At 39.5% G+C, this 17,052-nt stretch overlaps 1 protein-coding gene across 1 annotated transcript; it reads right to left on the bottom strand.

Annotated features, from left to right (window-relative positions):
* Nucleotides 1-3,332: 3,332 nt before the first annotated feature.
* CUNH2orf69 (chromosome unknown C2orf69 homolog) lies at nt 3,333-16,657 on the bottom strand. The gene is made up of 2 exons (XM_017545185.2): nt 16,152-16,657; nt 3,333-5,675 (listed from the first exon to the last, which is right to left on the bottom strand). The coding sequence occupies exons 1-2, from the start codon at nt 16,482-16,484 to the stop codon at nt 4,851-4,853; spliced, it is 1,158 nt and encodes a 385-aa protein (XP_017400674.1). The 5' UTR covers nt 16,485-16,657; the 3' UTR covers nt 3,333-4,850.
* Nucleotides 16,658-17,052: the final 395 nt, after the last annotated feature.

Genomic DNA, 17,052 nt, shown 5'->3' with positions numbered 1-17,052 from the left:
TAAAAGAAATGAAATATTATGCAAAGAATGAGGAAGAGGTATATGCACAGGCATGGAATTTTTCCAGTATAGTTACATGAAAAAAATGAACTGTACTGCCACTTGCGTAATAAGGTATGTGGTGTGTGAACATCTTATTTGCATATGCATATAATTATTTCTAAGGATGCAAGAGAAACTAGTGATAATGATGCCTTCAAGAAGAGGTTCAACTATGTGGGAATCTGCAGTTTTATATTATTTGAACTTTTGTTCACATTACCCTTTCAAAATGCATTTTAAAAATACTATATGCACTGAGATGGGTGGATCATCTGAACTCAGGAGTTCAAGACCAGACTGGGCAACCTAGCAAAACCCTGTCTCTACCAAAAATACAAAAAAATTAGCGGGGTGTGGTGGTACACACCAATAGTCCCAGCTACTCAGGAAGCTGATAGGAAGATCACTTGAGCCTGAGAGGTGCAGGTTGTAGTGAGCTGGAATTGTGCCACTGCACTCCAGTCTGGGTGATAGTGAGACCCTATCTCAAAAAAAAAAAAAAAAAAAAAGTACTATATGCAGAGCTGGGAGTGGTGGTACACACTTGTAGTACCAGCTACTTGGGAGGCTGAGGCAGGAGGAGTGCTTGAAGTCTTGAAGCCAGGAGTTCAAGTTCAGCCCGGGCAACATGGGAGACCCATCTCAAATTTAAAAACACTGCAGAGTGTAATTATTAGCATTTCGTAACATGTTTGTCTTAGTATTTGGATGCAAATTAGAATTCTATTTGTTCAGTAATTAATTTCTAACTCACTTTGCTGAAATATGAAAACAAAGGAAACAAAGTCAACAAAACTTAATTTGTATCCTTCATCCTTTTGAACAGCAGCTATGTGAACATTTGGAAAGAACCTTAGTAAGGCGGCTTTTCTATCACCTATAAAAAGTTGCCAACAGACATCAAAGGAGTTGTTGACAAAAAAAAAAAAAAAAAAAATGCAGGAAGCTGGAAGGCAGGCCTGGATGGAATTGGAACTGTGCTGCTGTGACTCCTTTCCCCAGTGCTAAAAAATAGATGTAGTCAGGAGGAACTAACATAGATTGGCAGTCACCCACACATCTCTGGTGTTACCTTAGTCTTGTTTCAAGCATACAAGCCACAAGTTTTTAGGTGTCTTAAATATACCGAAGTTGTAGTCTCTTTTTAAGTTCCATTAAGCAGGATACTAAAATGACCTTTTCTGGTGACTCTGCCTGTCTCCACCACTAACTAGTTTAACAGCTGCTGGATCTCTGCCTTTGTAAAGAGGAACATGAGTCTACAGATGAGGTCTATCTATATCTTTTCTAATGTTTGTTTCTCTTAAAGGCCTTTAAGTAAAATAAAATAAGCTCTTTTATGAATACTACTTTTGTATTTTACCTCATAAGTTTAATGTATTAAACATTTCTATACCAGCATGCTGGGACTTTGTATTGTTTGTCCTACATCCTCATTGCCTAGACCCTCCTTGACCTTGGTGGTTGCTTAGATAGTACATGAATGAAAAGAAAAATAGATTACACCATATCCTGACCAAGTCTTGTAAGGAGCTAAAGGACTATAGATCCCTGAGAATTAGCACAGAAAAGGGGAAAAAGATGAACTTGTTAGAGATTTTGTTCTCTATGAAAGCCAGCAGAAGTGGATATAATGCAAATGTTTATGGAGCAATTTAAAAGGGAGAAGATATGTATTTTCACAGAAAAGGTTCAAAGTTGCTCATTTGAAAAAACATGGAGGATAATGAAAAAATGTACAGTAAGTCCTCAACATCCTGTAACTTTAAACAAAAGGACAAACAGCAGGTCCTCAACATTTTTTTCATTGTCACTTAGTTAAAAAACAATGATGAGGGAAAAAAAAAGGTTTTGTTATATTGGTTTGCTTCAAATCCCAGTTTCCAAGAACCTACTGACATGTTAAGTGACGACTTACTGTATACAAACCCAAACTAGCAGTATGGAGAGAAATGGCTTCCTTTTAAAAAATCTGAAGTTTTAACAATGCTAATAATATAAAGCACATCCAAACAAACTTCTGTGGATGATCAACTTTAATACAATTATACATTCATGCTGTGGTGGTAACAACTTTCACATTTGTAGGACTACTTTTCTCAACTCATGACAAAGGCACAATCCAAAAGTATACATTAACATTACAGTAACAGTTTGAAACAAATGTGGACAAAGGACCAATAGAAAGTATTAAACAGAAAACATCTGAATATCGATCAACTTGAATATATTTTCATTCCAGAAAATATTTTTTTTCTTTTCAACATTGTCTCATTTTGCTATGATGGCAGTTTTAGGTGCCTGGTGAGTTACTCTTAATATCCATTCAACATGTAAAAATTATAATTAAGCATTCAAATACTGGATAGCCAAAGAACCCATATTTTTAAACATGTCTGATTTTTAAAAATTTTATTTAAATTATTTTTAAATGAATTCTGCTAAATGTCTTACTTTTCCATTTCAGTTAATAGTGAAAATAAATGCTTTTTCTTCCTCTCAGAGAATTCAGTACCTCAGCTATTTTACTTTAGATTCATGTGAATTTAACCACGGATTATTAAAGAGATAGAAAAAAAAAAAACTATCCTATCAGTGCTTAAAGGCAATGTAACATGTTAAATGTTAAAATCAGGCTGATTCATTTCCTTGATGGGAATTTTTGGTCTCAAAAGAAACAGCAGGTATTTAAAGAAACTGAAGCAACATAAAACAACTTTGTCTTAAAACCATTTAGAGCTGCTGTTCTGTGGTTTATAAAATTAAGTGTTAAAACACCAAAAAGCAATTTTTTGTTGTTTTAGTTTTTTTTTTTTTTTTTAGACAGAGTCTCACTCCGTCACCAGGCACCAGGCTGGAGTGCACTGGTGCGACCTCGGCTCACTGCAACTTATGCCTCCCGGGTTCAAGCAATTCTCCTACCTCAGCCTCCTGAGTAGCTGGGACTACAGGCGCGCGCCACCACGCCCAGCTAATTTTTTTGTATTTTTAGTAGAGACGGGGTTAAACCATGTTGGCCAGGATGGTCTCGATCTCTTGACCTCGTGATCCACCTGCCTCGGCCTCCCAAAGTGCTGGGATTACAGGCGTGAGCCACCAAGCCTAGCCAGCAATGTTATTTTTAAGCATTTGTTAAGTAAGAATCCTTTCTGATGAGTCTCTGAGTATTTGGAATGTATTTACAGAGTCACTAAAATATAATTCTGGGAAGAAACCAAGAAATTAACATTTTTATTCTATATGGCTTTATAAATCTAGGTCTTCTGGGTCATTAAGGTATTAAGCTTCAGTGTCTTTTTTTTTTTTTTAAGTCCTAAAGCAGCAGGTTACTTTCCTGCTTAGCCATTTCATGTCCTGCAAAAGCTAATTATTAATAAACAACAAACTGTTCACCTTTTATTGTAATTACCCAATTACAATGTCAATGTTGGTTGACATTAATTAGATCTTGATTTCTCAAAGTGTATTTATCTAGGTCAAGAAAAACGGGCAGAAGGAAACTTCACCCAAATTATGTAGCAGTGTTAAGCAAATTCAGTTTTTGAGCCAAAATTAAATCATTTGTGTCTTCAAACTTTCCCTTGTAACTTTTCTTATAGCAATGTAATTTTGCATTTTGGCCAAAGAGAGCTATTTTCTTTTGGCAGACAAAATCATGCTTCTGGAGAAACATTGACTTAGATCTATGGAATCTGTTTCCTTTTTAATAGAGCTCTAACAAATAGAACATTATATATTTATTTTTTCCAAGTTGATCCCAAAAAGACTGATATAATGAAAAATTTGAAATTTGCTCTGTAGTACATTTTTATTCAATATACATAAATATGCTCAACTTAAAGCAATTTTCCAAAACAACTAGGTTTTGGCCAAGATTCAAGAAACCCCAGAATGTCTTATCCAAAATAATAAAAAACCGTCAATTAAAAATTAAACAATAGTGCTTAAGTGTAATTTTGTTTTGTTTTAGAGATGAAGTCTCACTATGTTGCCCAGGTTGGAGTGCAGTAGCTAGTCACAAACACAATCATGGTGAACCACAGCCTGGGCTCAAGCAATCCTCCTGCCTTAGCCTCCTGAGTAGCTGGAACTAAAGGCACGTACCACCACCGGGCCATGTTTTTTAAAACCACCTTTACACTATTGTATACTCTTGGACATTTGGAAACAAATATATGTTGATTCTCATGAGAAAAGTACTTGGTGACACATGAAAGAATAAGTCAATGAGTTTGCAAAACAAAAGAGGCAGGGTGCAGTTATTCCAAAATGATAGAAAACAGCATCATACCTTTGCTTTTGTTAGAAGAGAAATGAAAATATTTCCACTCACGTTTTAAGTGCCAAAATAGCTAATTACTGTTAAAATGTCACCAAATTAGTTTAAAACATTACTCAGAAAATCAGCTATTTCCAACAATAACAATTTTAGTTACCTTTTATAAGAACTATGTTGTAACTTTCATTTTATATATATATATATGTATATATATATACATATATATATATGTGTTTTATTGCACTTTAGGGTAACTTTCATTTTTTAAGGGTCTTATATCTCCTCAGGATTATTACAAACCACCTTGTTAAATTTCAAATTAATTCTAACCCAATCCAAATTTTTACTGTTCACATTCACAAGCAAAAAATACTACTGCACATTACACTCATATTTTAGGAATGTGTGCTTCCCCCCCATACCCCAAAACTGACAATGCAGCCATGAATTACATCCCATTATCTGAATTTATAACACTCAAAATGCTTATGTTCTTCCACTCAACAAGTTCATTAATATACGTGTAATCTCAAAATACTTCATGAACCCTGAAGTGATTCTCTATGGAAGGAGCTTCCTTTGTAAAGTGAATTTGGCTAGTCACCTGCATACCAAAATCCCCAAGTATCTGAACAAATTTCTTGTGCTCCTTTCCAATCCAAGATCTCATTGGATCATGTACTTGGTAAGGTGTTACATGAGTGTGAACGATAATCCCTGTTTGTGCAAATTCTTTCAAAACTTCTGGATAAGTAACCCAAGTATTGCTTCCTCCAGAATGACCACCATCCAGCCAATACATTGTTCTTATGCTTTTGATGAAAGCATCTATGTTCTTGTCTTTCTTGGCTTCTTTCAATTCAAAAAGCAACTGATTCAAAACAACACAACCTTTACTGAATCCAATCAAAGTAAAAGATGCATCATTTAGTGAGGGTGGATAAAAACTCATAGTAGACTCATCAGATTTTTCACAGGTCCTCTCTTTTTCTCCCTGGCAACCATTCGTAGTATGAGAAGAACTGGATCTACAGTTAGATCCTGTGGAGTCCTTATTCCAAACATTCAAACTTTTCTTTGATAAACTATTATGACTTAAATTAAAAGCATTAACTAATAACATATAAAGGTGCTTAAAAGCTCCAAAGTCAGTATTGTGTTCTGGGGCACCAAACATGTTACTTTTTACAAAATTGTCATAGCAGCTGAATTTGTGCAAATGCATTCGGGAACATTTTATCACCCATATATAACTATTGGGGAACCGGTGGGCTAAAATGGTGGCAACATTTTCTAGACTCCAGTTTTCCCACTGATAATTCTCAGGATGACGAGTCATAATTTCATGGTAATTCTGAAAGGTAAGAAAGATGAAATAAGTATTAAATACATATTTACAGAAAATGATTTCCACAAAAGATTTTCCATTTTTATTGTGAAGAAAGGATATTACAATGACCTATGGTTAATGGCATTAGAAATGAAAAGTAAAAATCTGTCATTACTATCTAGTAATAAGATTTTGAACAAATCACTTTTTCAGTTTAAGCTCTGAAATCTATCAAGAGACAGGTAAATAAGATATACCTACATGGAAAACAGAAAAAAGTTTTAAAAATTTTAAGTCATTCTACTATAAAGACACATGCACATATATGTTCATTGCTGCCCTGTTTACAATAGCAAAGACCTGGAACCCACCCAAATGCCCATCAATGATAGACTGGTCAAAGAAAATATGGCACATATATACCATGGAATACTAAGTAGCCATAAAAAGCAATGAGTTCATGTCCTTTGTAGGGACTTCGATGAATCTGGAAACCATCATTCTCAGCAAACTGACACAAGAACAGAAAACCAAAGACCACATGTTCTCACTCATAGGCGGTGTTGAACAATGAGAACACGTGGACTCAGGGAGAGGAGCCGCACACACTGGGGGCAGTTGTTGGGGGGGTCTAGGGGAGGGACATTGGGGTATGGGAAGGGTGGGGAGGGATAACATGGGGAGAAATGCACCTATGCAACAACCCTGCATGACCTGCACATGTACCCCAGAACCTAAAATAAAATTTAAAAAAATGAGCTACAGAAAAAGAAAGTTTAAAAAATTTTAATTTAGAAAGATTAGAGATGTATTTAACAATTTTTTTTTAGTATATACATATAATCAACTTTCCTAAGACATTAACTGAAAATATAAATTTGGTTCACTAGACTTTTTGACCAACACAGAATCTTAAAATATTTCCCTAAGTTGCCATTCTATACCCTTCCCTCTTTGGATTCCTCTAGCAATCTGAACAGTATGTTTGACTTCAAATTTAGCATTATATACAAAGCTGCAATGAACATTATAGAAAACTCTTTGTATAAATCCATGATTATATCCTTAAATTCCTAGATATGAAAAAACTAGGTCAAAGAATATTTGTAATTTAAGTCTGGATTTCTACTCTTGCCTATTCATATCCTTTGCCCCCCATCCCCCATATTTTGTGTGAGACAAGATCTGCTCTGTCATTCAGGCTGGAGTACAGTGGTGCAACTATGGGTCACTGCGGCCTTGACCTACTGGGCTCAAGCAATCCTCCCTTGTCAGCCTCCTGAGTAGCTGGGACCACAGGTGCACATCATCACATGCGGTTAACTTTTTTATCTGAATTTTTAGCAATATGCACATTTTCTCTATTTAAAAATTAAAACTAGTAAATACTACAAAAATTCAGTCTATATACAAAGATATAGATAAGATAGAAAAATCATCCATGTAACTACCAATTAGAAATAATCATTAAAATTCTGAGGTCTAGCAGTCCAGTTTTCTCTAGCATACACATTTACAAGTATGTATACAAGGGAGCATTCTTCTCCCCCAACAAGCAATAAGCTTAACATAGTTTTCACTTAAAAATATATTATAGGCATGGTTCCATATCAATATAGATTTACATCATAATTTTTACATATCTAAGGTTAATACCATTTACACTTTCACTGGAAATATAAAAGAGTGCTTATTTTCCCACATCTTTAACCATCCATAATGCTAATGGCTATTAGCATCATTTTTTAAAAATCCTTGCTACTATGATAAAATGATATCTTACTTTTGATTTAATTTGCATGTTTTGATTCCCAATCAGGTTAAACATTGTTAACTGGCAGTTTTCATTTTTCTTTTGTTAATTTTCTGTTCATGTCCTATGATAATTTTCCCACTATGATGTTCAACTCCTTCCTAAGTTACATTTCACTAATATAAGTAGTTTATCCTATATGTTAAAAGTATTAATTCCTGGAAGGCCATCATTTGACTTCTTATGGATTCTGCTATTGCTTTCTGCACAATTATTTTACAATTATATGATACATACAATTATGAAATCATAGGCACTTACATCTGGAAGGGCTCATCCATATCCTTTTAATAGTTAAGGAAGCTGAGGTCCTGGAAACTACACAGTTATTTATATATTTATTTAGTTAATGAGCCAAAATGAACCTAGGTTTTATGACTCTCGGTTTAGTCTCTACCACATAGAAGGTGCTCTAAATCTAGAAATGTGATATTTTCCTTGATTAGGCCCAGGTTCCATGATTAGAGGAAGGAGAATGCTTATTCTAAGGAGCTGTACACACTAAAATGTAAAGATGGAGTCATTACCGTTGTGTCAAAGCCCAGATCTGAGAACAATGGAAACACACTTTCGTATTCTAAAAAGAAGCACCAGACACCCCTATAGGAGTAGCCCAAACTGGTTCTGCAACCCAGGCTATTATTACCCATGGCCAATTTACAGAAGAGGTAAAAGACTAAGGAAAGAGAGAGCTTTCTCTGAAGAGAGTTTTCATCCTAGTTGGGAATGCAATGCACTACTATCCCCGCAGGAGGTAAGGGGTGAAAGGCCATGCTTCTCCTCTTCGGTTAGGCAGGCCACAGAAAATCTCTTGGAGACTTTAAGGAATGCTTACTACTCCACAGTTAGATGCTTGCTGACCTGCAAAAACTCAAGAGACCCACTCCAAACTGCAAATGAAGTAAGGAACAAAGGATTTTTAGGAAAACTTGATATGTGTCTCTAAGAGTTTGGAGACAAGTAATAGATTCAAGCTATGTATTCTGCCCTTAAAGCAGAGAACTTCTGCTATGGTTTGAATGAGTCCACCAAAGTTCATGTATTGGAAACTTAATCCCTAAACTAACCATGATTAAAGGTGGGATCTTTAGCAGGTGATTAGGTCACAAGGGCTCTGCCCTCATGAATGGATTAATGGTTCTTGATAAAGGATGAATTTGCCCTCTCCTCTCCCTCCCCCACTCCCTAGTGCTCTCTTGCCCTTCTGCCTTCCACCATTAGATGACAGGACAAAAAAGCCCTCACCAGATGTAGGCCCCTCCCAACCACCAGAATCATGAGCTAAATAAACTTGTTTATTATAAATTACCCAGTCTCAAGTATTCTGTTATAGCAGCACAAAACGAACTATGACAATTTCCATCAAAAATGGGACAGGAGCAGGAGTAGAAGGCTACATACAGTCTGCTATGACGGCACCATGGCACTCCAGCCTGGACAACAGAGCAACACCTTATCTCCAAGAAAAAACAAAAACACAGGGTGTAGGGACATCTTAGCTGTACATAAAGTGCACATCTGAAATAAGTAGGCTAGAATGATCAGAACAGGATCCAGCCTAAGAGAGCTGCCTGATAAAGCACAGGAAGTTCCAAAATACATGACCAAGACACATCACTTAGGGCATGATCATCTACAGATTCTAACCTTTAGGAAAGCAAAATTTTTAAGAGTTAAAACTGGAAATGACACAGATGTTTATGAACTGCTGCATGGATAAACAAATTATATATCCATACATAAAATACTATTCTGTAAATAAAAGAAACAGACTACTGGCTGGGCACAGTGACTCACACCCGTAATCCCAGCACTTTGGAAGGCCAAGGCAGGAGGATCACTTAACCCCGGGAGTTGGAGACCAACCTAGGCAACATAATGAGACCTTCGTTTCTGCAAAAAACTTAAAACATTAGCCAGGTGTGATGGTGCATGCCTGTAGTCCCAGCTACTTGGGAGGCTAAGGTGGGAGGATTGCTTGAACCTAGGAGGTTGAGGCTGCATTGAGCTATGATCACACCACTGCATTTCAGCCTAGGTGTGACAAAGCGAGATCCTATCTCAAAAAAAGAAAAAAAAAATATGGATACAGATAACAATATGGATGAATTTCAAAAGTATTACATAGTGAAAGAGGTCACACGCAAAACACTACATACTACAGACAAAGAAATTCTAGAAAAAGCAAAACTATAGTGAAAGAAAGCAGATTAGTGGTTGGGAAAAGAAAACTGACCATAAAGGAGCATAGAGGCACTTTTTAGGATAATAAAGATACTCTACAACATGATGATGGTGGTTACATAATTTCAACACTTGTCAAAATTCAAAAAATTGTACTCTTACTTAAAGGGGCTGGGTACAGTGGCTCACACCTGTAATCCCAGCACTTTGGGAGGCCCAGGCAGGCAGATCACTTGAGGTCAGGAGTTCGAGACCAGCCTGGTCAACATGGTGAAACTGCATCTCTACTAAAAATACAAAAATTAGCCAGCCATGGTGGCGTACACCTGTAATCCCAGTTACTCAAGAGGCTGAGGCATGAGAATCACTTGAACACGGGAGGCAGAGGTTGCAGTGAGCTGAGACTGCACTACTGGGCTCCAGCCTGGGCAAAAAAGCAAGACCCCATCTCAAAAAATAATAAAAAATAAAATAAAATAAAGGGGATAAATATAATTCTATAATCTGAGGCTTTAAAAAGATAACTCAAAATGGAAAGTACCTACTTTGATCTTGATCATCCTTCAAAATCATTACAGCTGGATAAGAAAAACATAGATACCTAAAGAAATACAAATTACTATTGATATATGGTTTGCTTGTGTCCCAACCAAAATCTCATCTGAATTGTAGTTCCCATGATCCCCATGTTGTGGGAGGGAACCAATGGGAGGTAACTGAATCATGGGGGTGATTACCCTCAGGCTGTTCTGGTGACAGTGAGTTCTGACAAGATGGTTTTTATAAGGGGCTCATCCCCCTCTTTGCTCTCATTCTTCTCTTTCCTGCCACTATGTGAAGAACAGCATGTTTGCTTCCCCTTCTGCCACGACTGTAAGTTTTCTGAGGCCTCCTCAGCCCTGGGAAACTGTGAGCCAATTAAACCTCTTTCCTTTATAAACTACTTAGTCTTGTGCATGTCTTTATTAGTAGCATGAGAATGGACTAATACAGTAAATTGGTACTGAAGAGAGTGGGGTGCTGCTATAAAGATACCTGAAAATGTAGAATTTGGAAATGGGTAACAGGCAGAGGCTGGAACAGTTTGGAGGGCTCAGAAGAAGACAGGAAAATGTGGGACAGGTTGGAACTTCCTAGAGACTTGTTGAATGGCTTTGACCAAAATGCTGACAGTGATATGGACAATGAAGTCTAGGCTGAAGCAGTCTCAGATGGAGATAATAAACTTCTTAGAACTGCAGCAAAGGTCACTCATGTTATGGTTTAGCAAAGAGACTGCCGGCATTTTGTCCCTGCACTAGAGATCTGTGGAACTTTGACCTTGAAAGACATGGTTTGGAATCGGAACTTATGTTTAAAAGGGACACAGCATATAAATGTTTGGAAAATTTGTAGCCTGATTATGCCACAGGGGGAAAAAACCATTTTCTGAGGAAAAATTCAAGCGGGCTGCAGAAATCTGCATAAGTAACAAAGAGCCCCAAGTTCATTGCCAAGACAATGGGAAAAATGTCTCCAGGGCACCCTCTCTCATCACAAGCCCAGTGGCCTAGGAGGAAAAAATTGGTTCGTGGGCTGGGCTCAGTCCCTTGCTGCTTTGTGCCGTCTTGAAACTTGGTGCCGTGTCCCAGCTGTGACCAACATATAAAGGGGCCAGCATATAGCTCAGGCTGTTGCTTCAGAGAATGCAAGCCCCAAGCCTTGGTGGCTTACAAGTGATGTTGGCCCTGCAGGTGCACAAAAGTCAGGAATTGAGGTTGGGGAACCTCTGCCTAGATTCCAGAGGATATATAAAAATGTCTGGATGTCCAGGCAGAAGTTTGCTGCTAGGGCAGTATGGAAAAGAAATGTGGGGCTCACATTTCCCCACTGGGGCATTACCTAGTGAAGCTGTGAGAAGAGGGCCACTGTCATCCAGACCCCAGAATGGTAGATAAACCAACAGCTTGACCGTGTGCCTGGAAAAGCCACACTCAACACTAGCCATGAAGGCAGCCTGGAGAGGGGCTGTACCATGAAAAGCCACAGGCGGGGAACTGCCCAAAGCCATGGGAGCCCGCCTGTTGCATCAGTGTGACCTGGATGTGAGACATGGAGTTAAAGGAGATCATTTTGGAACTTTAAGGTTTAATGACTGTCCTATTGGATTTTGGACTTGCATGGGACCTGTAGTCCCTTGGTTTTGGTCCATTTCTCCTGTTTGGAATGGGTGTATTTACCCAATACCTGTATCCCATTGTATGTAGGAAGTAACTAACTTGCTTTTGATTTTACAGACTCATAGATGGAAGGGACTTGCCTTGTCTTAGATGAAACTCTGGACTTGGACTTTTGAGTTAATGCTGGAATGAGTTAAGACTTTAGGGGACTGTTGGAAGGGCATGATTGATTTGAAATGTAAGGACATGAGATTTAGGAGGTGCCAGGGGTGGAATGATATGATTTGGCTGTGTCCCCATCCAAACCTCATCTTGAATTGTAGTTCCCGTAATCTCCATGTGTTGTGGAAGGGGCCCAGTGGGAGGTAACTGAATCATGGGTGAGGTTACCCTCATGCTGTTCTCATGGTACTGAGTGAGTTCTCATGAGATCTGATGGTTTTATAAGAGGCTTCCCCCATCTTCGCTCTCATTCTTTTCCTTCCTGCTGCCATGTGAAAAAGGATGCATTTGCTTCCCCTTCTGTCATAATTTTAAGTTTCCTGAGGCCTCCCAGCCCTGTGAAACTGAGTCAATTAAACCTCTTTCCTTTATAAATTACCCAGCCTCAGGTATGTCTTCATTAGCAGCTGAGAATGGACTAATATATTTAGCTTTCTTGTAATTCAAATGATAAAGGACAAGTACAGAATTTTTTAAAAGGATATACAACAAAAGACGACTGCAAAAGGAACATCAAGAAGTTAATGGGAATTAAAAGGACTTAAAATTATATGAATAACCAGTTTTAATTAACACCAAATAATGAAACAGTATCAAGATAGGTGAAGCCTCAGGCTGGGCGCTGTAGCTCATGACTATAATCCCAGCACTTTGGGAGGCTGAGGTAGGAGGATCACCTGAGGTCAGGAGTTTGAGACCAGCTTGGACAACATGGTGAAACTCCGTCTCTACTAAAAGCACACACACAAAAAATTAGCTGGGTGTGGTGGTGTGCGCCTCTAGTCCCAGCTACTCAGGAGGGTGAGGCAGGAGAATTGCTTGAGTCCAGGAGGCAGAGGCTGCAGTGAGCCAAGAACACACCCCTGCACTCCAGCCTGGGCAATAGAGCAGGACTCCATCTTAAGAAAAAAAACCAAAAGATAGGCAAAGCTTCTAACGCTATCTTACAGAATTCTGTTTAGCCCTAATCTGTTCGATATTTATTCAAATTAAGAATAAAGCTATAACAAGAACACTTGGCCAGGTGTGGTGGCTCATACTTGTAATCCCAACACTTTGGAAGACTGAGGTGGGAGGATCACTTGAGCACAGGAGTGGGCAATACAGTGAGACCCCCATCTCTGTAAAAAAAAAAAAAACAATAAAAGAAAATAAAAGGATCAACACAATAAAAAGATGGGCTATATTTAACAGCAAAAATTTCATAAGGATAAATATTAGGCTCGAAAGAATCAAACACAGAAATAAAGATGAGGAAATCAGCCTAACAGCATTTTATACAATAGCCAACACATTTCAAGCACTTCATGCATTGTTCAAAGAAACTCCCAAATACTGATTTATGCAACAAGTCATCTAATGCACACCTACTACATGCCACTCTCAAGCATCACAGTTTATATCAGTGAAAAGACACGAGCTTATATTTTAGTGGCAGAAGGCAAACAAAACTCAAAACGAAAAGTAACTAGTACAGTAAATCCAATAGGTAAAAATAAAGAAGAAAAGTTGAAGCCTATGTATACTGTGATTATTAATTAGGATGGTCAGAAAAGGCCTCAGAGAGGCAGAGTCTTGAGCAGACCTGGAAGAGGCGAGGTAATAAACCTACAGATATCTACAGGAAGACTCTTCTAGGCAGTATGCACAAAGCTTTTTAGGTATTGTATAGTGTGCCTGACATGTGTGAGCAACACCGAGAAAGGCAAAGAGGCTGGATTAGAGTAAACAGAAACAGGAGACCAAGTCTGATAGGTAACAGGTTGGGGAAAGATAGAGATAATGAAAAGCCATGCAAGACAGGACATTAACAGGAAGGACTCTGGCTCTTACTCTGAGTGACATGGGAAGCGACTGCAGAGTTTTGAGCAGACGTGGAATGATCTGACTTACGTTTCTAAATGGTTATTCTGATTACTTTAGATACACTGAGAAGGTAAAGTCACTAGATTGATGATATGAGAGGTATGAAAGAGATTTCTAATGGATGACTTCAAGATTTCAACCTTGAGCAACTGAGAGGGTAAAGTTTCCGTTAACAACATAAGAAAGACTGCATAGGAGTAAAGATCCAGAGATTTTAGGTTTTGGATATCTATTAAATATCCAAAAGGAAATAATCATGCATATTAATTTGTCAGCCTAAAGTTTGGGGAGCATATGTAGGCTAGATACATAAATGTTGAGAGTTGTCAGTGTACAAGTAGTGAGTAAAGCCATGAGTGAAAGGAGTGAACACAGACAGAGGAAATGTAGAAGAAAAGACCACTAGGATACACAATAATTTTTAAAGTCACCAGAGAGATGAGAAGGGATCAGAACTCACTGAGTATTCACATATTTAATTTCCATTGACACCTTATAAATTATTATTCCTATTTTATAGTTGAGGTAGCTGAAACAGATTTAACAATTGTCCAGGGATTTTATACATAAAAAGTTCTAAATCAGCAGGGTTCAAACACAGGCAATCTGGCTTCGAAACAAAAAAAAGCCTCAAACTGTATGTAAGACTTTTGATTGTATCCTGGTTGTTACACTTTAAAAATATTTTAGGAGGTGCTCAATAAATGTTAATTATCATTATCATCATCATTATATTAAGAATGTATGCAATAATTGTTCCACTAAATTATAGTCATAGTCAGAAATGTCACATTCTATTTTCCCAGCCTGAGCCACAAGGGCACCAAGTGAGTAAATGACGTTTTTTCTCTTAAATCTAAATACTACTTTTTTTTCCCCGTTTTTATTAGCAGTCAACTAAACCAATTATTCTGAGGGCAAAAGAAAATACTGTATATATGTATGTATGCATGTACGTGTGTGTGTGTGTGTGTGTGTATCTTAATCATTATTTGACTCAGAGCATAAAGTCTCTAAGTATGTCATCTTAAACCATCAATTTTGAAAACAAACTGATGTAGTTTCATAGTATAAGAAACTGATCTAGGCCAGGTGCGGTGGCTCACACCTGTAATCCCAACACTTTGGGAGGCCAAGGCGGCAGATCACTTGATGTCAGGAGTTTGAGACCAGCCTGGCCAACATGGTGAAATCCCCACCTCTACTTAAAGTACAAAAATTAGCCTGTCGTGGTGGCGGCACATCTGTAATCCCAGCTACTCAGGAGGCTGAGGCATGAGAATCGCTTGAGCCCGGGAGGCAGAGGTTGTAGTGAGCCGACTGTGCAACTGCACTCCAGTCTGGGCAAGAGAGCAAGACTCCGCCTCAAAATAAATAAATAAATAAAAAACAGAGAAACACATTTAGCTACATTCTAGCTTTACCTGTCTAGAACTTTCTATGATGATGGATATGCTCTATGATAATGCCATATATCTGTGCTGTCCAATATAGCACACACAAGCCATCTGTAGCTACTGAGCACTTGAAATGCAGCTAGTATGACTGGGTAACTAGATTTTTAATTTAATTTAATTAATTCAGATAGCTACATATGGCTAATGGCTACCATATTAGATAATATAACTTTAGATTAAGACCCAGTTTTCAGGGCAACAGAACCACTGATATTTGCCTGCAGCTATAAAATAAACCTAATATGCAAAAGCAAAAGTACAAAATGAGGTGAGCATCAAAACACTGACATGCTTAACAATTATTGTCCCTTTTCTCCCACCAGTCCCCACTCTTTTTTAGGGTTACTGGGTTGATTGGTTGGTTTTTAATTACTGCCACCGTTTTCTGAACACTACGTGCTAAGTTAATTTAAAAGCCATCTCTCTGTTCCCTGCCCAACACACACACAGAATCCTCTGAGAAGCCAAATTACAGAATGAATATACAAGACCCGTCTTATTTCCTGTCTCAAATTCTGCCTCTTGGAATCCTGGACTGACAGGTGGCTCTTTCGAGATCGTAGCCCTCCTGGGACACCTTCCCCATGCGGCTCTAAGGACACAGGGCGCCAGGGGCATGGAAGGCGCGGTTTTGGATTTCATGGAGTAACGGTAAAGTCACCCTCATAAGTGAATGTGTAGGTGTGTTCAGATGAGGAAAGGAACCCGGCAGCAGCCACAAGGGAAGGATCTAGTGACCGCGTACGACACGACACGACACGACAGGAGGGAACAGATACCCAGGCAGGCCCCGAGTTACCTGCACATCCCCAGGGAAATAGAGAACGTGATGCTGGGGCGGCGGCTGCGGCTCCTCCTTCGCAGGGTCCCCGGGGAGGTCCTGCAGCTCCAGCCCCTCCCCGGCCGTCGCCAACAGGAGCAACTCGTTGCTGCGCTGAGGATCGGCTCCGGGCACAGTGGACAGCTGCAGGCACTGCCGGCGGCGCACCTCGGCCGACAGGGAGCATCGCGCGCCGCTGCTGCTGCCCGGGTTCATGGTTCTGGCCTGAGAGCAGCACCAGGCGTTTCCGATTCCGAGCTGCGGCAGCAGGAGCAGCAGCGGCGGCGACCGCAGGAGCCTGAACCCCCACATGGATCGCTGCCGCGAGAGCGGTTCGGAGGTGGAGGGTGGCGGGAGGGGGCTTCTAAGGGAGGGACTTCAGCACGCGGCCCAACGGTCGGCGGCCGCAGCCCCGCCGGGAGCCGGCGCTGGGGCGACGACGTCAGAGGCCGACGTCCGCGCGCAGCGTGCGTAAGGAAAGGAAGGGAGGGGTGTGCGCGCAATCGGGTTTGCGATCCCGTAGGGAACGATGGGAGTGGCTTGAGGAAGGACGTTTGTGATTGGCGGGTTCTGCCGCGACCGGGAAGTTCAAACGGAAGTCTGGGGAAGAGCCGGCAAAGTGCCAAGACTTGAAGAACCGAGTACTACCAGCTGCAGCTAGCGACAGTTGCGGCGCATGCGCAGCAGCCCGGGTGGTTGCAGCTGGCCGTTCAATAATCTGTAATGTATAGACTTCTGCGTATACCAAGCTCCCCGTTTCTGTAGGTTCACTTGAGATTTATCTGGTTTTTCAGGACTTAAAAGGGAGACAGTCTCAAATATGTGAGTAATTCTGTTCGTGAGAAGTCTTCTACATTCCCTGGAAGAAGGGAATCTCTCT

This window comes from Cebus imitator, unplaced genomic scaffold, assembly GCF_001604975.1.
Source record: "Cebus imitator isolate Cc_AM_T3 unplaced genomic scaffold, Cebus_imitator-1.0 Scaffold178, whole genome shotgun sequence".
NCBI classification, from domain to species: Eukaryota; Metazoa; Chordata; class Mammalia; order Primates; family Cebidae; genus Cebus; species Cebus imitator.
Note: the sequence above shows the minus strand (reverse complement) of the source record. Positions and strands in the feature narration are given on the sequence as shown.

Coding starts and splice junctions, on each gene's coding strand:
- CUNH2orf69 (XM_017545185.2), bottom strand. CDS start 16,484: ATGTGGGGGTTCAGGCTCCTGCGGTCGCCGCCGCTGCTGCTCCTGCTG. Junction 5,676..16,151: donor ATTTCCCTGGGGATGTGCAG/GTAACTCGGGGC, acceptor CTTACCTTTCAG/AATTACCATGAAATTATGAC.